The 24,225-nt window shown below is 37.2% G+C and overlaps 1 protein-coding gene across 1 annotated transcript in view; it reads right to left on the bottom strand.

Annotated features, from left to right (window-relative positions):
* Positions 1-24,225, bottom strand: part of tcf7l1a (transcription factor 7 like 1a) — an 87,332-nt gene that overhangs the window by 4,335 nt on the left and 58,772 nt on the right. Inside the window, exons 5-11 of the mRNA XM_066714527.1 lie at positions 14,404-14,539; positions 10,047-10,149; positions 8,492-8,575; positions 5,843-5,986; positions 5,349-5,508; positions 3,524-3,631; positions 2,563-2,617 (exon numbers count right to left, since the gene is read on the bottom strand). Of these exons, the coding sequence (XP_066570624.1) occupies positions 2,563-2,617; positions 3,524-3,631; positions 5,349-5,508; positions 5,843-5,986; positions 8,492-8,575; positions 10,047-10,149; positions 14,404-14,539 (790 nt within the window). The remainder of the gene's footprint in view (positions 1-2,562; positions 2,618-3,523; positions 3,632-5,348; positions 5,509-5,842; positions 5,987-8,491; positions 8,576-10,046; positions 10,150-14,403; positions 14,540-24,225) is intronic.

Below are 24,225 nucleotides of genomic sequence, written 5' to 3'. Positions count from 1 at the left end.
CTGACCCCGCCCACCCGCCCACGTGCATGCCATCGCTCGCCACCGACGTCAAATTCTTCCCAGCAAAAAATGGAGGACGACGGCTTGATATCCAAGAAAAGATGTTCATCGTTAATTTGGCAGTATTATGGTTTTAAACCAAATGCAAATGGTGAACTAGTGCATCCAACAGAGCTATCTGCAGGCTGTGCAAGAAAAAAGTAAAGGTTAAAGATGTACAGACCACTAATCTCCGTAGCCATATCCAAATACACCATCCAGCAGTAGCGACCTCATTTGAACCCCGCTCCGCAGCCGCATCTCAAAACAGGAAAAACTCTAGTTTAACACCGATTGCTGCTGCGTTCGCTTGTGGGAAGAAGTACGATAAATCTATCTTAAAATGGACACAGTGCACTCTTGCTGTGACCCGTTTTCTGGTTAAAGAGATGATACCTCTTAGTCTTGTGGACAAGGCTGAATTTGACCGTCAGTATGACGTCAATTACTGCTCATCACATAGACAAAGACTGGGTTCTACAATCCAACTGCTTGGGAACCATTTACGTGCCTGAGAGCCACACTGCAGATTATTTGGCGGATAGTCTCTTGGAAAGTATTAAAGAATGGCGCGTCGATGAAAGAAAAATTTCATGCGTCACCACAGACAACGGAGCTAATGTTGTTGCAGCCAAACGGCAGCTAAATTGGCCATGGCTTAACTGTTTTGGGCATAATTTGAATGTCGCAATAAACAATTCACTACAGAAGGAGAAGGCCAGCACAGACCGGGCATTTGGTGTATGCCGGGCCATTAATGGGGCTCTCTCGAGCATTACATTAACAACCTCTGGGGACGGAAAAATCGTGTATAACTTACGTAATATTAAATATCTTTTAAACCATTTGAGATTAAAAAAAAAAAAAAAAAAAAAAATGTTGTTTTACCTGTGTAGCCGAGATTCCACTGAAAACAGCCATGTGTGGTTTGCTTACATCGCGTACTTCCTGGTTTTAGAAATCCCGTACGCATGAGGCTGGCATTGCCCAATGGAGAAGCTGTTACTATAGACAACACATGACTTCTAGATCTACCTTTTATTTTCTAGCCAATCAAAAAAATCTGATCGGCTGCATAGATCACCTGATAAGGGCCGGCTTACAGGCGCTGCGAAATACAGCTCCAGACAGAGAGAGACGGGGGGGGTGGGCAGATGCAGGATGGCATCGCTATTCTTTCGATAACTCGGACATAATACATACTATTGCTATAAATGTGGTATCTATGGATTCAGAAGAGCTTCAGCTATGGATCTATGCAGGTAGTATGTTCGTATAATATAATAATACAATATAAACTCCATTATAGAGGCGGCGGCGTCAGGAGTTATTATAACTTATAACTGTTAACTGTTAATGTTAATCATATTTGTTTAAATTTACAAATGATTTCCATACACAAGTGATAAGGTGATTTTTGTTTATGCACATAGCCTATCATTTGATTTAAAAATAAAACTTGTTTAATAGTCTAAATGGCCTACTGATAAATGCAATTTGTCTAAATGATTGAATATCCTAAGCAGTGTGTCCTAAATAAAACATTTTTTCAAAGGTTCGGCTGTCTCATTTTCTTTTTAGCGTTAGTCTTTTGTTTTTCAGGTTTCCATGTTTAATTGATTAATTTGTATTATTTATATTCTATGAATCGCATTAAAAGCCTATAATATTTCTAGAGCTGTTTCCTAGCCAAGCTATATATGTTGCATTCGTTATTTGTAAATTTGCTTCTCTCTGCGAATGTGTAATGAAAATAGACACAGCCAAAGTCTTTTTAATGTTTTGAGTTAACACATGTATGCATCAAAAACACTAAAAAGGTAAGTGTATGGTAACTACTAGGCTATTTATAATGGTTTTGTCAACTTCCTAGGTTTATCAATTGTAATTTGTCTGATATTGTCGATTATTGTCTATAACTGACTGTCATTATCGATATCGCCATACTTGCGAGACATCGTCGATATACGATAACATCGTCATATCGCCCAGCCCTAGTGTCATATGGCTTTGACAATGTTAATCAGTGAGAGCTCTACAATGCTGTAGTCCTGGAGTACTGTGGATTTAGTGTGGAAAGCAGCAGGTGATTTGACGGTGTACCAGGAGGGACACATATAAACTGCCAACATCTTTCTCTTGCAAGTATGTGGTTGATAGCAGTGAGTCCAATTCAGCAAGGTTTTAAAAGACAAAATACATTACAAAATACATTTTTTTTTTTACTTCACATGAAGATCATTATACTTAATGGCAATTAATCAGCCCAGCTGCTTTGGGTCTACTAATAATGTTTTTGCCTTCACAGTAGGTTCATGTGTTACCTGAAGATTTACAGAAGGTGAGTGCATTACAAAATTCCCCATTTTTTGGTTTTGGTAAACCTAGGCTTTCCATATTTGGAAAGGACAGGATACACTACACAACAAACTACACTGAAAGCTAGCCTGAAGTTGGATGCCAGTACTTTGTCACCAGTGTGAGGTTATCTGAACTTGGAGAGCAGAAATAACACCTGCATACCTTCTGGTGTTGTGTCTTGCGGTTTGCAATCTCTCTTCCTCTTTTTCCGCTTTCCCTGCCGACAGAAATACAATGCAAATCAAAAACGGGGTAAAATGACAGATGAAAATAATGAAATGTTGGTTTCTGTCATTTGAAGAATCAAATGAGTAAATTTTCCATTTAATGGTGTAAACCACATTACAAGTATAAATGCAAAAAAGTGATTATGTTCCCTTCAATTAGTATACAAGGCATAATTAAAAACGTGTTGTTTATTACAAAGACATTTATAATACATGATCTTACTAAAAAATATAATTATCAAACAATTCAGCAATTCTCAATTTATTATTATATAGGTACTGAATCTCAACTATGATAAACCTAACATTAATACAATTTTACAAACTCATTCTTTAAATTTCTCATTAAGCTAGAAATAGTGACTTTCAAGTTTCTTTGTACTAAAGCTTATTTTAGAATTAATAAAAAATGCTGGGCTATGGGAACCACAATAATTATAATTAAAATTGTACAACTTTTCATTATGCTGACTGTGATAATTCTTATAGTGAAATGTTGAATAATGTAAAATTTACAATTAAGTTTCAGCTCATCAAATATTTTCTGGATATAACCTAACATCAATAACATGTATGTTTGGCTATAAACAGAAATGATGCCTGTAAAACTTCCTTGAAAATTACATAAGATAACATTCCTCTATAAGAATTATCAACACAGCATTGTGAAAATGTGTACTATATTAATTTAATTATCATGGTTTCCATAGCCCAGCTTTGGTTTTTATTAATTTCATTACAAACTGTAATACAAAGGAAAACTTGGTAAAATTCAAACCTAATATCTTAAATATTACGAACATTACATCTGGTTGCTGTATATCAAAGTGTTGTGGTATATTGTCCTCAACAGTAAAAAATAAATAGAACTATAAACAAACAAACACAATGCTCACATAATTATCTCGTGCCGACCAGCCAGGGTAGAGCTGGGAGTGAAGTTGCCTCTCTTTACGTGCCAGTTCATAGTATTTGGCCTGTTCTTCTCTTGACAGAGAATGCCACTGAAAAACAAAACATACTATTAAAGGCCTTTCCATGCTTTCTGCCTTCCTTTACCCTACCCCATACCTTGTAGCATTTGCTATGTTTAGGCTTGGTATACACAGCTTTATTTTAATATGCTGAAGGTGAAAAAATACATTAACCTACTTTTTAAAAATAAAACTAACAAGACCTGCCCTTCTTTTGATATAATAAAATGACAAACTGTGTCAATTACTCCAACAAATGCATTGCTCTGTATTGCTTGATTGCAGTTTTTTTTTTTTATTATTATTGAGAAGAATTATTAATAAACCCTAACTCCTCTTCATCAGATCTGTGTGATTTAATTCAGACAACTACACAAATTACACCGCTGAACACTGGTAGGAACAGTAGAAATAAATGTTGAAAATTAAAAAGTCTAGCTATGTCCTATGTAATTGTATTCATTATTTTGTCCTGTTTGTAATTCACTCCATTACAAACTGAAATCCACACAGATCTTTATTTTTTCTGCTGTTAAGTCTCCTGACTACTATTAAACAGGCAATGTGTGGAGCCAGCCAACGGTTGTGTTGAAGCATAATGAAAGATTGAAGTTTTGTAGCATCATACTGGAGTACAGAGATGCTACAGACACAGATAGGGAGATCATAGAATACAAAAAATGTAAATTCCCATAAAGATCACCTAATGTTTGTTTGCTTTGTGTTTTTGAGATCTATTTTTAATTTTAGATAATAAACAAAAATGTATGTACTGAGAAGTGTCTTGGAATATACAAATTGCTCTCACTTTTATACTGCATCAGTACATTTAATCATCAGTGGTGTTGCGTTTACACTATCATTTGATAAGGATCAACTTTCAGCCACCACAGGCGCCTTCCCATGCGCACTAGCATACAAGTACAAACTTAATTATATGCATATATTAAATTAGTCCTTTAAAACACGGCTATATCAGAAACTGTCATAAGGAACAAGTAAAACCAATGGACTTTCATATTTTTTCCGCAACCAAAGCATTTAAATAAATATATAAAACAAGTTAGTATTCACAGTATTTTGTATAAAATACAATTATTTATTTTTGCTAACAAAGTAACAAGCCATTTACTGTAAATTGTAACTATCTGATTTATAATACGGGAAGAAGGGAAGGGTCTCTTTTCTGCCGACTGCCGACTTGCCTAAAACAAATGCCGCTGCACAAACTTTATAAGTCCAAACTTAATTATATGTATTAAATAAAATACAATTATATATTTTTGCTAAAATAAAATAAGCCATTTAGTGTTAATATTGACAATATTTGATTCATAATGGAGTGGGGAAGTGTTCCACTGATGTGAAGGGTGTTTGTCTGCCGCCTGCTTTTAAAAGAAACACCACTGCAGTGCTTGCTGGAACTTGAGCCGGTCGACCATTTGCACTGCAAGGATCAAATGCTACCAATGCCTTTGATCTGGATCAGAAATGGCAGTGTAAAAGCACCTATTGCCTGTACTATGTTAACATAATATATATAGGCAACAAAGCCTACCTGAGCCTACCTACCTACCCAGCCTACCTGAAAATTCTACCAAAGTATAGAAGTGTGGAAGTACATGATCTACTTCTCCAGATGGAAAAAAAAAGTTTTTAATTTGGATAATCATTATAATTAATTGTATAGTAAGTATAAATAAAAAGTTTCATTGGACATTTTTCTTGTATAATCATATAAGCTTACCCTTCTGCCAAGGATCTGGTTGATGGCCGCACTCTCTTTGAGGGTGCACTCGGCCACCACTTTGGCTCTCATCTCCTTCATGTACAGCATGAAGGCATTGAGCGGTTTCTTGATGTGTGGCTTCTTGTCCTCCTCTTTCTTCACTGGTCCTGGCGATTTCCTGAGGAAAATGGCAAAAAGCAGATTGAAAAACAGAAGCAAACAGTCCTTCACAGCAACAGACATTAAAAAACTAAAATGTTTGTGTTAAAATAAGTGCAACTTCTTTACCCTCCATTTGTGGTAGTATGATCATTTTTTCCACTGGGTCTTTACATAGTATCCAGGACATGGTTCACCATTAAATTATTGTAAAATATAGGATTTAATAGCTTAGAATTTAGGAAAGGTTAAATCCTGAATTTACACATTCAGAGCAAATTTAAAATCCAGACCTGTCTCAGTGTCCCTTGATTATGGGGTCAGATGAAAACACTAATACCCTCAGTACTCACGGGTGCACATTGGGGCTGATATTGCCCTGGTTGGGCTCCTGTTTGATGGCAGGGGACACAATGGCAGGATGGGGGATGCCAGTCTGGTGTAGGCTGTGAGAGGGATGGGGCACCATGTGTGGTGAAAAACGACTGGACACCAAGCTGCAGAGAAGGAAAGGACAGAAGGGCATGAGAAATATGTTAGTTTGTATTAAACATAACAGTTTATTACACAGCAGACAATAATACCAGCTTAACAACTTATTTCTGCATTACTTTGTTATGTCTTACTGAACACAGAAGATTAAGTGGGACTTAATTCAGGTAATGAAAATTGTGACCTACTGAGCATATCAATCCTGAGGATTTGACTGACAATGATGCAAGGACCTGGGGTCAAAAGTGGAAATGTCTAAAAGCATACAGAAAACAGGAGACAGCTCTTCACACATTGTTGTGTTGGACTGGAACAAACTCCTAAGTCATGTTGTTGAAGGATACTCCTTGGGATCATTGAATCATAGATGGGATGTGATTCATGGATGTGACCCACAAAAATTATATTGCAGAGAAACAGTAGTTTTTTTTTTTTTTTTCTCCTCCAGAAACCAATACACTGTTATGGTGTTAAAAAAAACATTTTCTTGGGTAAAATTCCCTGGCTTGTTGTACATTCATGTTAAAGTTCTGATTCAATATGCATCCTCAGCAGATCCCTCTAGTTGTCTTGTATCCATAAAGAAAAAAAAAAGAAAAAAAATAATCCTCTCTACAATTAACATTAAAAAATGTTGTAAGACAGAATAGCAAATGAAGGTCGGTTTGTACAAGACTAAATTCATTGGGGCTTCATGCTCCCTCAAGGCTCTGCCTGTGCTGTGAAAAGAAAAACATGTTTGTGCAGCTTTATCAAAAATAATTCTGCCTGGGTGTTGTTACAAAAAACCCTTTAAAGCTTGGGCTGGGGGTGGACAAGGGCTGAATTAGCCTTTGCCCACAATGGATGCCAAGCTGCTCAACAGTTGTTACCAACAACTTGAGCCCAGTGTCATGGTGATAAGAGAAATAAAATACAAAATTTGACTTCTGTTATCTCTCATTAAAATGTATGTAGCTTCTTAGACACACCCCACGCTAGCAAGGACATGAAAAATATTCCCTTTCTGCACTGCATATTATAAAGATTTTTTTTTTTTTTTTTTTTATAAAAACAACATGCAAAAAGGTGCAATTACCAGCAATTAGGAGTTTTTAAATGATTTGTTTTGAAGCTGGGAACAGGCTGACAGTTTGCCTCAAATTCAGCTGGGAGTGTGGTACGGCTTTCTATTCTGTCTGATCCAAGGAGTTTACAAGAGAAAACAGTGCTGACCTACCCCTCCCTCCTCTCATTCACTAGGACATTTCTCATTTCTTAAAATACAGTTGAATTCATTGGTATGCTAAATTGTGCATTTCATTGTGCAAGAAAAAGGTCTCATTGGTTCAACACTAAATCTATGGCTCAACAGCTTTGTGTGGAGGTGACCTTGTCTAGGAGACCATAGGACTTCTTATGTCTAAAAAGGCATCTCACCACTTCTTTCAGAAGGATAAAAGCAAGAAAAGAAAACATACATAGGGGTAAAGAGATAGGAATGCATCAATGTAAAAATGCTTTAAATTTAAAGGCATTCTGCATCAATTTGAAATCCTCACTTCCCTCATTCCCAAAATATAGACTATAGAATGCAAACATGGTATTAAAAATGGTACACATCCTATCTTCACAGATCAGTGTTTTTTACCACCTTTTTAGCTGTGCAGAAAGCTCAATTAGAAAGGAGGCATCTGTTTAGATGAGGTTCAATTCCACAGATCGATTGTCAAGCCTTTCATCTGCATGGTGAGGCAGTGCAACCCAGACACCAAGGAGGGGAGTATTTCAAAGAACTCTGCAACTCTGCAATGCAACTTTGTACTATGTATTCAGAGATAGGATTCAAACTACTCTTTGGGGTTACTAAAATAGTTCAGGATCACTTAAAAATACTGATTGCCATTCAATTCTACTTTAACATAACTAAAGCCTGTTGTCTTTCAAATTAAAATTATTTTATGGTTGGTGACCTTCTAAAGATGTAACCTGACAATTTCTGTCTTGCATAATACAGGAAGGAAAGTAAATACATGATGAACTTGGAGGCTGCTGCTGAAAAATAATCTTCCTAGAATTGATCTTACTCTTACCAACATCGTTACAAGATTAATGTAAAACATCCAGGACTCCTAAACATTGCAATTTCTCAATATCAATGAATCACCTTTTCCCAACTTACATATCATTTCTCATATTCAGCCAAGATAATATAGCAAGGGTTTTTCAGTGCTCCTAGTGACATATGTTTTTCTTCAGTGCAATGTATGTGCTAATGAATGTATATGGAATATCTTAACATATCCTTTATAAAATGTGCCAAAATACTGCACATTCAAATTTCTGCTATAGAATGCTATGATATATGCTGAAAATTACAGCTACAGAATGCCAAAATCTGTTACTTTTATGGTTCAGTTGACCTTTAAGGATGGACTTAATTACCTATTGTCACCTCTTCAGAACTCTCTTTGTCCAGCAGATTATTTCAACAGAATCCCTCCCTCCCCCAGAGGTTGAAGGTTACTCACCTTGACATGGATGCATTCATTGCCAGAGCCGGATAGGGGTGTCTGAACCCACCTGGAGGTATTGAGTACATGGGTTGGCCCTGTCTGATAAAGCAATGTATGGAGAAGATACATAGGTGAAACCTTTTTTGTAAATAGAAGAATTATGTAATACACAAATACTAAGTTCTCTCTGTATCTAGTGCAATATTGTGTTTGTGCACAGTTATCACAAACAAATCACGGAAGCCAGAAAAATAACACAATGTACATTTTCTCTAGGAACAGATGCATTTCCTTCACCTTTCTTTTTATATATATACCCCTCAACATATTTTCAAACTATTAATATTGAATAGCAGGTGTAATTTATTTTATTAGTTGACATGTACTTTCTATGCTTTCTAGACTAGATCTTAAGCCTCCACATTGAGAGAAAAACTAAACATTTACTTACTTCATCAACTGGACAATTCATAAAAGATCTAAACACCTATATAGGTGAATACAGCCAGACAGTCACATAACCTTGAACACACTAAGAATTTATCATTGCCTTAGCTGCACTGAAAATGCTGAGGGCACAGCCTAGGGCACAAGCAGAGATAAATGTGCCAAATGACAAGATCCTACCCTGTATTCACTCTCCATCACTCACTCCAAAACATGTTGGCTACCTTGGAATTGGGACTTTGAAATACACAATTACTACCTGCTGTTTTACAGTCTCCTCAAGCATCTCAGAAACCGAACAAGAAATTAGAAGATTTCTGGGGCCACGTATGCTTTTTAGTATGCCACTGTCTGTAATTGGATGTTAATAGCAACAATCTCTTGACTGTCACGGTTGTTTAAAGGGGTGAGAAAAATATGTATTTATTACTATAATTCCCCTGAAGTGAATGTTTTGATTTTTGAATCTCACCTTATGATATTCGATTGAGATTAATGGTAAAACAGTACAATGTTGAAAAGGATGTAAATGTCCCCCAAATTCACTTGTGAATACTGCAGTTTTTTATGCATATTTATATAATATACATGCATAATTAATACACAAAGTGAATTTAATAACTACACTCAGTACTGGTTCCTAAACATGATTAATTAGGTCAATAATCGTGTGGTGAACTCACCACTTAATTTAGTGTGTATGTGGTCTAAAGCTGAGAACAGCAGTAGTGAACACAATGCAGCTTGATTCAACTGGACAAGTCAGCTAGTTGAGAATAGTCTTTACAGCTACTGACTGATATCAACTAAGCAATCCACGTGTGTTCCACCATTCTGAAGCTTTGGATAGCCACATGAACTACCTCACTTATGATTGGCTGCTGACTTTAATACTATTACTACCTGCTGATGGAGGTGGATACACATAACCAACTCAACACAACTGAACGCATCTCAATTGTTTTTCTAAGGATGACCGTCATTGCACATTTCCAGTTGCGTTGCATCTTTTCCATGTATTCACAAACCAATTCAAAACAACTTGACGGAACTAGATGGTTTTTAAACATCTATATTAAGCTTAGCAAATAGACAGAGAAAGATAATGGGAATAAGATCTTACTGTGGCACCAGCCATCCCAGTGGATGGGGGATCTGTCCAACAGCTCCAGGAGAAAGGGGGTAGTAGGGCGAGAGCTCTGAAGGATGGGGTGTCCTGGGGATTCCTGGTGGGGAGAGAAAAAATAAATGCATCCAAAACTGATTGGAACTATATAAACGGTCTCAAATTACATTAAGTCTAAAGGTGCATTCACACTGCCCGCGACAGAGCGACACGCTCCCATTCATTTCCAATAAGAGCCGGCGACTTCCGGCGACAGGGGGCGGGGCTACGCTCGGAGACAAAATCTCCTGGCGGCAGCGACAGTGGAGAGTTGAGCAAAGTTCAACTTTATGCAAATTAGCAGCGAGCGCGCAGTGACTGAGTTCGGCAACAACCAATGGGAGGCAGATGTGCTCTGCACACGGAAGTGCCTTCTCTGTTCTACTCGCTAGTTTAAAAATAAAACACGCCCCTGGCGAGCGGGCAGTGTGCACACAGTGCAGGGCTCAGCAACAGCGTGCCAGTGACTGAGCGACTTGCGAGTTGAGCGATACATTTGAAAGAGCAGCTAACCGATCAGCTCAATGGATTAAACGGAATTAGTTGTATTTCATATACTGTAACTTTACTTATCTTTTTCAAAAACATTTGTCTCATTTATGAAAACAAACCTAACAAGATCTGCCCCTCCAAAAAGGCTTACCAGGTTATATAAATATAATAGCTTTATGTTAGTGGTGTAAATTACTAACATACAGAACTGCCCTGGCTTTCCAATTAACTTCAAAAGGGAACAAGGTCCAGTGATTTTACACTTTAAGTGTTACAGTTAAACGAACTTCAAGGTGACTGCATCTCAGAAATCTCCACTATTTTATCAGTGTAACAAAAACATTGTTTTACTAATTATACAAAATGTTATATACAACCTTTTAAAATCATTTTATAACTTTCTGTCAGGCCCAGTTTATCACCAAAGGTTCCAATTAGACTTATACTAGTTTAGTACATAGTTAATCACTTTGAATTATATGTGTCCATATGCTCCAGGCTATACAAAACCACAAGTACAGACCTAGTATATTGTACAGATTCAACACCATTTATTTAACTTTACTTGATTAAGGTTTCCCCACTTGAACAGGAGACTGGGGACTTCATGTAACAGTGCAATTCCAATATCTCAACTATATAAAAAGAAGCAAACGATACAAAAAAATTACAATTACAATGTGTGTGTAATTTCTTCCTATTTAGTTGAGTTGAGTATTTTGATTTTGAAACATTCTCACATTCATGACAATTGTACCAAACAATATTGAATATTTCATTATCGCTGTAAATGGAATGGAATTTATGGCCCTGGACATTTAAACGGTTGTTTCCACTGGCTTAAGTGCCTGGACGCATCCAAAGTGCCTTGTGGGATCACAAAGAAATTACAGTTTTATTAGCAGCAATCCACATACAGAAACAATGACTGCTTACAGTTAATATCCGAGTGTACTAAAAACTTGCCGAACAAGGATTTCAAAGGACCCTGGTGCAGTGCCGTGACTAGTTAAAAATAAACTGAAGGATAATCGGAGCAGTAGCAGCCGATTTTATTAATATTTTATGAACTGGACGGTGTTTCGGGCTGTCATTTTGTGAATCGTTTGCAGAGACAATCAGTATGAAGGTGAACATGATTTAGTTAACGTGTGCCCATTTACAAGTTAAATTAATTAATTAATAAATACAGAAGATCTGGGTTTCCCTGTAAAACATTAAGAACTGGTTTAATAAATGTGTCCATAAGTCCATAAATGCCATGACTGAAGTGTGCACACTTTAAATTATAACCTGCTATATTGTAGCTGCTGTTACTGTATGATTAATCATAAAACATGTGTATTTTGTTTCAACTGTAACTTGCCCTGGCTAAAGGCATCTGCTAAGTTAATTAAAAATAATATGGCAAAAAGTGTTGTTTGCAGTTACAAATCTGCAAAAAGAGGAATAAGTTAAGGGAGTCATGTTGTGCCAATTAAAAATCTACTAGCACATATCTTGATGATGATATTATTATTAATAATATCAGTGGTGGACGAATTGATAGTCCGTACGGCCGGGACTACCAAAAATTGGGACTGGACTACCAAACTCTAATGTCCCAAAATACCGGCAGGCTTCCGGTCTTGATTGACGCAACAGGTGGGGGCGAGTTCTTTGTTGAATGCGAGTTGTGATTGGCTCTTAGGCCTATGGGGGAGGGCTTTATGCTGAACAGAGTTATTCCAATAGGGTTGGCTTGCAGGCGGGAGTTTGTATACTTGTTTAAGTTGCAAAAGAAGCCGACTGAAACGTTAAAACTGCATAAAATAAATAACCAAGTAAAGGTAACGCAAATTTATTACAAACTAATTTACGTCAAGCTCTGTGTGTTTAGTTGTTCAACTGAGAATCTTTTATGCCTAATTATAATATTTGTATTGGCGAAGTGAGTTTGTAGACGTCTGTAGTTGCTGGTTTGTTTTATAATTTATATATATACACATACATACAAGTATATAATATACACACACATAAGTTTACTGCAGTGCCACAGGGGGAGTTTACATGCAATGTTTGTAACTCGTGAAGCGATGATGCACGTGCATGTTTTGACCAAAAATTGGGAGAATCAGTTTTGTGGCCAAAAAAACGTCTCAATCCCAAATACTCCAGTAAATGACGTAAAAATGACAAAACCATGGGGGAAAACATGCAAATGTTACGGACATAATCGTGTATTTATAGATCTCCTTAAATGGCTGCATTAAAAAGTGATACGTGAAAAGATCTGGTCAGATTATTTGTAGGTTTCAAGGTTTCAGTATTGTACATCGTGTTGTAATCCTAATAAAACATTTATATTCATGGCTTGCTGCTCCATCAGTGACGTGAAAAAGTAATTTGAACAAGTTGTCAAATGGCAGCTATGGACTCAATTATGTCAGTGGCTGTATTCGAAACTGCATACTACATGTACTACATAACACTGAAATGCTCGTATGTAGTATGTGTATTATGCGGTTTTGAATACAGCCAGTGTCTCGAGTATTGTTCTCACGCCTGTAAACCTGTTCTGTGATGTTCCTGCTAAAACAGCGCGAGAGCTGTATGTAGAGCTAATTTACATATTAATTAACGCCTTCGCTATGAATTTGCATGACATCGGGTAAACAGCAGCTTGTCTCAAGTGCAATAAACTAATCCATGTAAACCCTGAGAGGGAGAGGGGCATTTAATCTGTGACTCGAGCACATTGTCAAAACATGGGTAAACTGCCATTGTATCTGTTTTTTTGAAGATCGCTGGCAGTCGTTGTATTGTGCGGGTGGGAAGGGAAAGTTTGCAGTAACGTGATGCATTTTATTAACTGTAGGGTAACCGTAAGTAGTCTATCTATGTAGGGATGAGTGCTGACATTGAGAAGGAGAGCATCTCTCTTTCTGGATGAGATGAATTATTAACACTGACGTGAGTCCAATGCATCAGAAATCTATGCCGAATTTAATTACTTTATGAGATACCACTAGGTCTACTGTTCTACCATGTGTGTTGGTGTTATGACAGCCTCATAATTGCTGAAATGACATTTGATACTTTTTGAATATACATGGACCCAAAGTTTCCATATTCATTGAAGGAAATTAAAAAAAAAAAAAAAAAACAACACACCAAATGAGCAAGATGGGTCGAATGGCCTCCTCTCGTTTGTAAACCGTCTTATGTTCTTGCCACTCCCCCCGCTCTCGTTCGCAACAAATTTGACACTGACACTGACTATGCCTATGCCAAGCATCTGCAGTTTGATGGTGATCCGTGCACGGATGACTGTCTAATTGAAAATAAACTTTTAACACACTTGTTTTATTTTACAATTAAAAACTTACAAAATCTGTGGCGGGCTACCATAGTTTACCTTTTGATAGCTCACTGGACTACCACACATAGATGTGATTTGTCCACCCCTGATTATTAATACATCTGCAATTTAGTACTATTATTGTTATTGTTGCACATGGAAAAGTTCTCTTACGATAACGTAATGCTTGTCTGAATATAATGTTGTCTATACACGTTTAGCTCTTCCTAATATCTCCTAAAAGAAACGTGTATTTATTACACTGTTTACAATCATGTAAAGCAGAAAGAATAAAATAGCCACAAAAGTCCTTTCCACGTCAGGCTCTATTGCTCGTAGTGTTGCTTTCGAAACACAAACCAAAACCCACAATCGCTCTGCCTCCTCCCACAACAGGGGACGGACTTCACAATGGAGAACATGGACATGTCCAGCCCAGCACAGACGGTTAAGCCAGTGGAAATGTTAGGCAAGCTGCCTCACCTGTTTTTGGATCAAGGATTTCTGGAGAGAGGTGTGAAGGTGGTGTCCCTGGAGAGAAATGTTCATTGCTGTAAGTGATGAGGGGGGTCAGAGGATGAACGTGATGTGGATGCTGTACCACTGGGACCTTGTTTGACTGCAGAAAATGAGGGAGGAGAAGGGAAACATTTAGAGTTTAAAAAACTTCAAATCACTGCAAAAAAACAACAGATTGGTCATTTCCCAACACTGTTTAAAAGTATGAACTGTAGGGAATGGTTACTCTTCACCAGAAAATATAGGACTTCATCCACAAAGACACTTCATATAAAAGAACTTCATACTTCATTATAGAATTACACATGTAACTTCAATAGCTTATACTTATACTGTAATTATGTAAACCACCAAGAAAAAGAACGGTGTGTGAAATCATGGGAAAGAAAAGTGTACAGAGTGAAGTAGGATGGCTCAAATCTTGGCAATACATTTCTTAACTACTACAACCCTCTTGTTATCTATGACAACAATGTGTGCCAAACTGGTTCTGGATAGTGGAAGAGTAACAAAGGGAATACGGCTGTTTTTTTAGTGGGGTTTCCATCAATGATGCAAAACATAATTATGACAAGAAAAGAAAAAATTCTAAAACAAAGACTAAACTTTAGCTTTTTCCCCCCACTGAAAAACAATGTTGTACAGTGTTGGCAGGGAAACTAGGAACAACCATTACAGTCATCTATGGACACACCCAAGTGCATAGACTGCCATGAAATTTGCTAGGAAGAGAACCACTGCAGGGCCTACCTATTTTTTTTTTTTAACCTGTTACTAAATAAAAAAGGCCCTTTGCAAACAGGCGTAACCACAATGACTTAACAGTTATTTGTAGTAAACAACATAGAAACTGGTGTGTGACTTGCGTGTATAAGACGGTTATGATGCAATCTGGAAGGACACAAAGGAACACGGATAGTTGCCTTTTGCCAAGCCTATTACTGACCATTAACCACGCATAGAACTATTCATTGAATTATGAGAATCTGAGCCTGGTAGCAGAAAATCCAACCCTCACATTCTAAACTATTTAGTGCTTTTGCAAGTTATTTACTTTAGATTAGTAATGAGTTTAAAAAATGATTTTGAAAAGTAAAATATTATGCAACTTAAAATGTAAATATATATTTTTTTAGCTTTTCCTAATTGTGGTGGACTTTTGAATTTCCAGGCACCACCAAGTAATTAACAAGCAATATCAATATCGCAAACGTTTAATGCTCAGTTGACATGTTAATTTATTTCAGTTTCAGGGCAACTTTTAAAGGTTTGTTTTTAACCCCTCCTACTTTCAGCAATTTGGGAATTAAAAAAATAAAATAAAACCAAACACAAGGAGAAACTAAACTGGCTTCTGCCACAGCAACAAGAAGGTTAAGTCTCAGAATAGTAGGTTGTTATTTTAGCCATTTATTTTAACAGCCATAGGGCGTGTAGTGACCAAAAGCTCATGTATAAGCCCTGATTAAAGTGTGTTTGCTAACCTGTATAAGATGATAATAACCAATGTCTCTCTTTTCATTAGGCTGTACTGCAGTGATTTCCCCTGGCTGGGCTGTAGCCGCCGTGGTGAATAGGATGCTTGTTGGGTCATAACATCACATGGGAGAGTTAGGGGAGAATGGAGTCTTGTTCCTGAAACCTAACTTTTTTTTCTTCTTCTTATTCCCAAGAATATGACCTCTTTATTACCCACTGTCCTTTGCAATGGAACAAGGTTTGTATTGAACTGTGAGGTGCCTGCTTTATGCTGCTAAAATTGTTAGCATGCTTTTCTATTTCTGAAATCCCATTACCTTAAAAAATTTACAAGGTTTATAGGATGTTTTGGGGACCAACAGCTGGTTGCAGAAATGCCTTGACACTTCATTAAAAGAAAATCTGAAAGCTCCCAGACACTTGTAGAGTTAAATTATTAATGCTACTCTGCCCTCTAGTTTTGTGCTTCAGCGATGGCCATGTTAGGTAAGGAATATGAATTAAATTGCATATAATGCATCACTTCAATTTTATACCATTAAACCTGCGAGTCAACAATTTTTCACAGCGCTTCAGTTAGAAATTGCACGTCAATAATAACTTGGAATACAGTTTGAGTACGTTTGTACCCTATGCTTAAGTCTAAGTAGAACTGTAACTGGCTTTCAGATGCACATACTTATACAAAGCAAGCTTTACAAAGTAGTAGTATGTAAGGGGCACACCACAAAGCACAAAAAACACAAATGAAACATCTGATAGGTTCACAGAAGATCACAAAAATGAAAATGTTGCAGAAAACATCCTGACCGAATTTATTTTAATACACTTTATGGAAAGCTTAAATAAAATTACCCAAAAAAAAAAAAAAAAAACTTATCCTGTTCTAAATAGACCCATAATTAGTCACATTAAGTCAGAACTATGGTTGCTCACTAGGGCCACAGCTGCAGACTCTTGGTTTACCTCTGTTAAAAAATAACTATTTGCAGTTTGCAAATGTTGTTAAAAAAAAAAAAAAAAAAAAAAAAGATAGGCTGAAAAACAGCAAAAGTACAATGGTCTCCACATTAATTCAAACCCTGCACAAATATCACATTTATACACACCTGTACAGTGCATCCGGAAGGTATTCACAGCGCTTCACTTTTTCCACATTTTGTTATGTTACAGCCTTATTCAAAAATGGATTAAATTAAATACTTTCCTCAAAATTCTACAAACAATACCCCATAATGACAACGTGAAAGAAGTTTGTTTGAAATCTTTGCAAATGTATTAAAAATAAAAAACAAAAAAAGCACATGTACATAAGTATTCACAGCCTTTGCTCAATACTTTGTTGAAGCACCTTTTTCACCAATTACAGCCTCAAGTCTTTTTGAGTATGATGCTACAAGCTTGGCACACCTATTTTTGGGCAGTTTCTCCCATTCTTTTTTGCAGGACCTCTCAAGCTCCATCAGGTTGGACGGGGAGCGTCGGTGCACAGCCATTTTCAGATCTCTCCAGAGATGTTCAATCGGGTTCAAGTCTGGGCTCTGGCTGGGCCACTCAAGGACATTTACAGAGTTGTCCTGTAGCCACTCCTTTGTTATCTTGGTTGTCCTGTTGGAAGATGAACCTTCGCCCCAGTCTGTGGTCCAGAGCGCTCTGGAGCAGGTTTTCATCAAGGATGTCTCTCTACATTGCTGCATTCATCTTTCCCTTGATCCTGACTAGTCTCCCAGTTCCTGCCGCTGAAGAACATCCCCACAGCATGATGCTGCCACCACCATGCTTCACTGTAGGGATGGTATTGGCCAGGTGATGAGCGGTGCCTGGTTTCCTCCAGACATGAGTTCAATCTTTGTTTCATCAGACCAGAGAATTTTGTTTCTCATGGTCCGAGAGTCCTTCAGGTGCCTTTTGGCAAACTCCAGGTGGGCTGTCATGTGCCTTTTACTGAGGAGTGGCTTCCGTCTGGCCACTCTACTATACATACCATACATGTGCCTTTCCAAATCGTGTCCAATCAACTGAATTTACCACAGGTGAACTCCAATCAAGTTGTAGAAACATCTCAAGGATGATCAGTAGAAACAGGATGCACCTGAGCTCAATTTTGAGTGTCATGGCAAAGGCTGTGAATACTTATGTGCTTTATTTGTTTTTTATTTTTAATACATTTGCAAAGATTTCAAAATCTTCTTTCGCGTTGTCATTATGGGGTATTGTTTGTAGAATTTTGAGGGAAATAGTGAATTTAATCCATTTTGGAATAAGGCTGTAACATAACAAAATGTGGAAAAAGTGAAGCGCTGTGAATACTTTCCGGATGCACTGTAAGTATCTCAAATTCCTGAAAAATCATCCTGCTTCATCTGTTTTCTAGAAGTTAAAATGAACCTTTTGGAATTTTTATAAAAGCTTCCAAAGGTCACCTGTTCCATTAGGTACCACCATTTTGGCTAAAAACCTTGTTCTCTCAGGCTTGGTTGAAAATTGACATTCCAGCCTGATAATGATCGAAACCATCTCTGTTTACAAAGAAATGGTTAAATGAACGCAGAATATTTATTCTTGTATGTGTATCACAATCCACAGACCTAAATCCGATAGAGTTCCAAAAAGCAGTTTAAAAGCGACAACCATTCTGCTCAGAGCAGTGGCCATAAATCCCTCCTGAGAAAAATCATAAACATACACCTCTACCTCAAAATAACGCTATCCAATATAATGCAAATTCGGATGTAATGCGTTAAAAAAATGCTTTTGAAAGTCGAAAGAGTCAAGCATATTTAGAGCATTTTTAAACTTTTACTAAGGTCTTTAGTGCATAAAGTCTTGTCTGCAAGTCTTAAAGTTATAATGTTGACAATTTAAATCATTTGATTAATTTACCTATGTTAGCTTCATTTGAACCTTTTCCATAAGTATAAAAACTTCTATCTCCAAAATGTTTTCAAACTATTTAAAAGTTCATTACATTACATTAGTTGGCTAAGTGGCACATGCTTCTACTTGCTAAAATACCAAAATCCGGTTTCACAACAATTTGTAAGGATGTGTAATTAAAAGCATTTTCTGATATTTTATGTGAATTTAGCATTTTCCTAAGCATTACACGTAGACTTAAACGGTTGGACGGATGATGAAGCCCACTTATTTGCATTTATCAGTGTTTAGTACCCGTGTTGTTAATACACTGTATATTTTAAGTAAGCTTATAGATCAAATTGCAATTAAAGAAAGGAGATAATTTAACCATTGTAGATTTATTTACTGCATACACAGTGTTAGCTCTAACAACAAGTATTTGCTGACTATTATTAAGGGAAATGCTTGAGGCCAGAACAAGTTCGATATAGCGTGGTTTCACTGATCATGCTGATGATGGAAAATGAAAAAGGAGGGGGGTAGCAGTAGTAGAACCAAACAAATTCCAATGGCTGGTAGAGGTGACCCATGGAATATCACCACTTTTGAACTCTACAAAAGCCTCCCACCTTGAAAACATAATTATTTTCAGGTCTGATGGTTTAAGAAGTCAAAGATAGTTCCATGATAGTTGGGGTTAATCTGTGAATTTTGTTTTGCAAAAAATGTAAATAAATTCAACCAACACAAAATGTATGTGGCTCTCACTAGGTGGCAGAACTGGGCTACCCCTTTATTATAGGGACTGCTTAGAAAAGGCTGTTGTCAAACAATGGAACATGTCCTGTCACATGACACAGCTAATTAAAGGAGGTCCTGCTTTGATACAATAAAGTGCATTCCTAGCTTTTGAAGCCAGAACCAGTATTTGAAGCTTATCATTTCTCCTGTATAATACAATTATATAATTGTAGAAAAGACATGGATCTGTGAACTTCTTAAGCATTAAGATGGATATGACTGGTCACACACACCATAAGGAATTCCCATAGGAATCTGAAATGTTAAATGTATGCAGACAAATAGCACAGGCTTTAATTCATTTCTTTGGCACACCAATTTCAGATCCACATCCTATGTAGTTAGATTGCCGTCTAAAATGCAGTGTATTCGTATGCGTTGTGAGGCTACAAATCACAGCCCAGCCCCCACCACCCAAAAAAGTAAACATAATAGCATACAATAAAATAGGGCTGTGCGATATGATGATATATATCGTATGACGATAGAGAAACGTCTATAGTTTCATATTATGCTATATCGTTTATATTGTGGTGTCGCAAATTGCAATCTTTACGGCATTATTTTTCGTCATTAGGACGCTTTGCGTTCTTCCCGGTTCTTCCACATGTGCTGGATGCAGGTAGAAATGTGCACCAGAAACACAGACAGACATGGAGAGTGAACTGACACATAATAACCAACATAACCAAAAGATACTTTAATGCACAGGCGCACACATTGCGCACCGCTGTCGTCGTCGGGCTAAACTCGATCTGCAAGCACCCCCCGCTAATTTAGATTGATAAAATTTGTATAAAATTAATAATAACGTTTGTTTGCATTTTAATAAATTGGAAAGCAATGCAAAACACATCCAGAAAGTATCATTTTATTTTTATTAAGATGGTGAAGTGGTTCAACAGTTGTATTATTATGATTATCATCATTATTATTATTATTATTATTAATAATAATAATAATAAATAATATCACAATTTTGTATTAACAACGTGCTGTACCGGTAAGCAGAATCGAAACGCGACAATCAGAGAAGAAATGTCCCTGTCTAGCAGATGTTAAATGCGCCACTAAAAACCCGGATGTGGTCAATCTTCCTGAATCTATACCTTCAACAGCACATGTGTTGCGTGATTATTACTTGTGTTATTGTTGTTATGTGACAGTAAATCATAATGTGTATATGTATATATGTGCTCTGAGGAAGATAAGTCGAAATGCATAAGCATTATATGTTCACTTTTTCTCTAATAAATAATTTGAGACATCGGTGAATATGGACTGTTTTCAGACGGAAGCTGCTGTCCATCCTTCCTAATTGTTCCATATAAAATCCCTGGGATAAGGCACCCCGCATTTAAGATTTATTAAAACTATTGTAACGCCAGCTATTTTTAAACGTGTGTGTGTGTGTGTATATATATATATATATATATATATATATATATATAAGAACATAACACACGTAGTAATCAAACAACACTTGCCCTGTAATGTGTTGCATTCTGCATACATTTACCATGACAGCCCGCATGTAGTATTTGTTAGTATTGATAATTGAAGGATTAACGAAATACTTGTAGTTTGAATGTCTTTGGTCTGTGGTTTGATTGGACAAAAACAAGAAACAGAGATATATATCGTATATCGCCCAAACTTCTAAAAATAGAGATATTAAGTCATATCGCCCAGCCCTACAATAAAACAAAGAATTTTAGAGAAAGAAGAGAAGTATTCACTAGCCTTAGAATATTCTGTTGCATTTTTTGTTAAACTTGAATTTATGATTCATCAATGGCATCTCAATTAATCAATTTTCCTCATTCGGCAGCTAATGCCTGTGACCGATTTTGACCGTCTTTGCAAGTCATAGTCATCACAAATGTACTTCAAAATGGGTTTTATGAATTTGTGTTGTCATATGAGTAAACATAGGTTTGAAAATAAATGTTTTGTTTATTTGTACCCTCACAACGTAAACGAATACACTGCATTTTATGCTCTTTTTGAGTCGTAGTCATTTTAACATGCTTTAATGTGAACAATGGCAATACAAATTCAGGTTCAAAAAACGTATTTATATAGACCTAAATATAAAACATATTGTAGTGTTCCTCAAAAATATGAATGTATATAATTGTATATGTGTACATCATATACAGTGAGGTGAAAAAAGTATTTGATCCCCTGCTGATTTTGTACGTTTGCCCACTGACAAAGAAATGATCAGTCTATAATTTTAATGGTAGGTGTATTTTAACAGTGAGAGACAGAACAACAACAAAAAAATCCAGAAAAATGCATTTAAAAAAAGTTATAAATTGATTTGCATGTTAATGAGTGAAATAAGTATTTGACCCCTTCGACTTAGTACTTGGTGGCAAAACCCTCATTGGCAATCACAGAGGTCAGACGTTTCTTGTAGTTGGCCACCAGGTTTGCACACATCTCAGGAGGGATTTTGTCTCACTCCTCTTTGCAGATCCTGTCCAAGTCATCAAGGTATTGAGGCTGACGTTTGGCAACTCGAACCTTCAGCTCCCTCCACAGATTTTCTATGGGATTAAGGTCTGGAGACTGGCTAGGCCACTCCAGGATCTTAATGTCCTTCTTCTTGAGCCACTCCTTTGTTGCCTTGGCTGTGTGTTTTGGGTCATTGTCATGCTGGAATACCCATCCACAACCCCTTTTCAATGCCCTGGCTGAGGGAAGGAGGTTCTCACCCAAGATTTGACGGTACATGGCCCCGTCCATCGTCCCTTTGTTGCGGTGCAGTTGTCCTGTCCCCTTAGCAGAAAAACACCCCCAAAGCATAATGTTTCCACCTCCATGTTTGACGGTGGGGATGGAGTTCTTGGGGTCATTCCTCCTCCTCCAAACACGGCGAGTTGAGTTGATGCCAAAGAGCTTGATTTTGGTCTCATCTGACCACAACACTTTCACCCAGTTCTCCTCTGAATCATTCAGATGTTCACTGGCAAACTTCAGACGGGCCTGTACATGTGCTTTCTTGAGCAGGGGGACCTTGCGGGCGCTGCAGGATTTCAATCCTTCACGGCGTAGTGTGTTACCAATTGTTTTCTTGGTGACTATGATCCCAGCTGCCTTGAGATCATTAACAAGATCCTCCCGTGTAGTTCTGGGCTGATTCCTCACTGTTCTTATGATCATTGAAAGTCCACGAGGTGAGATCTTGCATGGAGCCCCAGACCGAGGGAGACTGACAGTTATTTTGTGTTTCTTCCATTGGCGAATAATCGCACCAACTGTTGTCACCTTCTCACCAAGCTGCTTGGCGATGGTCTTGTAGCCCATTCCAGCCTTGTGTAGGTCTACAATCTTGTCCCTGACATCCTTGGACAGCTCTTTGGTCTTGGCCATGGTGGAGAGTTTGGAATCTGATTGATTGATTGCTTCTGTGGACAGGTGTCTTTTATACAGGTAACGAGCTGAGATTAGGAGCACTCCCTTTAAGAGAGTGCTCCTAATCTCAGCTCGTTACCTGTATAAAAGACACCTGGGAGCCAGAAATCTTGCTGATTGATAGGGGATCAAATACTTATTTCCCTCATTAACATGCAAATCAATTTATAACTTTTTTGAAATGAATTTTTCTGGATTTTTTTGTTGTTATTCTGTCTCTCACTGTTAAAATACACCTACCATTAAAATTATAGACTGATCATTTCTTTGTCATTGGGCAAACGTACAAAATCAGCAGGGGATCAAATACTTTTTTCCCATCACTGTATGTATATAAACACAGTGCAAATTATACTTTTCCTAGTCTGCTGCTGTAATGTAATGAAACAGCTGGATCCTTAGATCTAGTGAACAGCTTGCAAACTCAAATAACCAATACCTAGCTTTTCAATACTGGTTGAGTGCCAAATGTACCAAACACAATCCCAAAGTAGAAGCTCTGTTCTGAACCACGGATAAGATTTAAGCAGGTGTCAAAGTTTAATTTCTTGAAGAGCGGTTGGAAATTCCAAGTTAAATCATTTTGTGACTGAACTGAATAGAACACATGTATCACTACGGTACGTTATTCACTTCTATAACTCCGCTGTATGTTCTGCAATGCTGTGTAGGATTTTTCTGTCTAGACTCCACCTTTACACAAGTAAGGGTATTCTTTGAGGGCAAGAATACACATGTTTAGCATCATGGGTGTACACACCATACAGATAATCAGATACAGAAAAGAAACTGCACTAACCATGTAACCTACTCTGCCTATTTCAAGCAGAGGTACTTGCAAAATGTCAATCGGGAACATGGAGATGATTTAATGAAAGTAAGTTATTTGTCTAATGTGGGGGAAGGTGTGGATTTATTTCAAGAAAGCATTTTATTTTCTTGACATCTGAATCAATGTACTAGGCAAACCGTATATGGGCAGTGAATTAAAGACAACTGCTTTTGATTATTATTATTTTTTTCTACTGTGGTACATTTCTGGGGGGTGACATTTTATTTGAAGAAATTGGGGTATGGAGATGAAATCCTACCCTTGTTTATCAATCCCAACAGGAAGTGAATTTTAAACTGATGTACAGGTTTTCCATCTGAGACTGCTTTTTCCTGCCAGTTAAATTCACATCCTACAAATTCACAGGCTCTAGTACTTCCTATCCTGTCATA

This window comes from Amia ocellicauda, chromosome 9, assembly GCF_036373705.1.
Source record: "Amia ocellicauda isolate fAmiCal2 chromosome 9, fAmiCal2.hap1, whole genome shotgun sequence".
Taxonomy (NCBI): domain Eukaryota; kingdom Metazoa; phylum Chordata; class Actinopteri; order Amiiformes; family Amiidae; genus Amia; species Amia ocellicauda.
The sequence above is the reverse complement of the archived record's forward strand: the minus strand, read 5'-3'. Positions and strand labels throughout refer to the sequence as shown.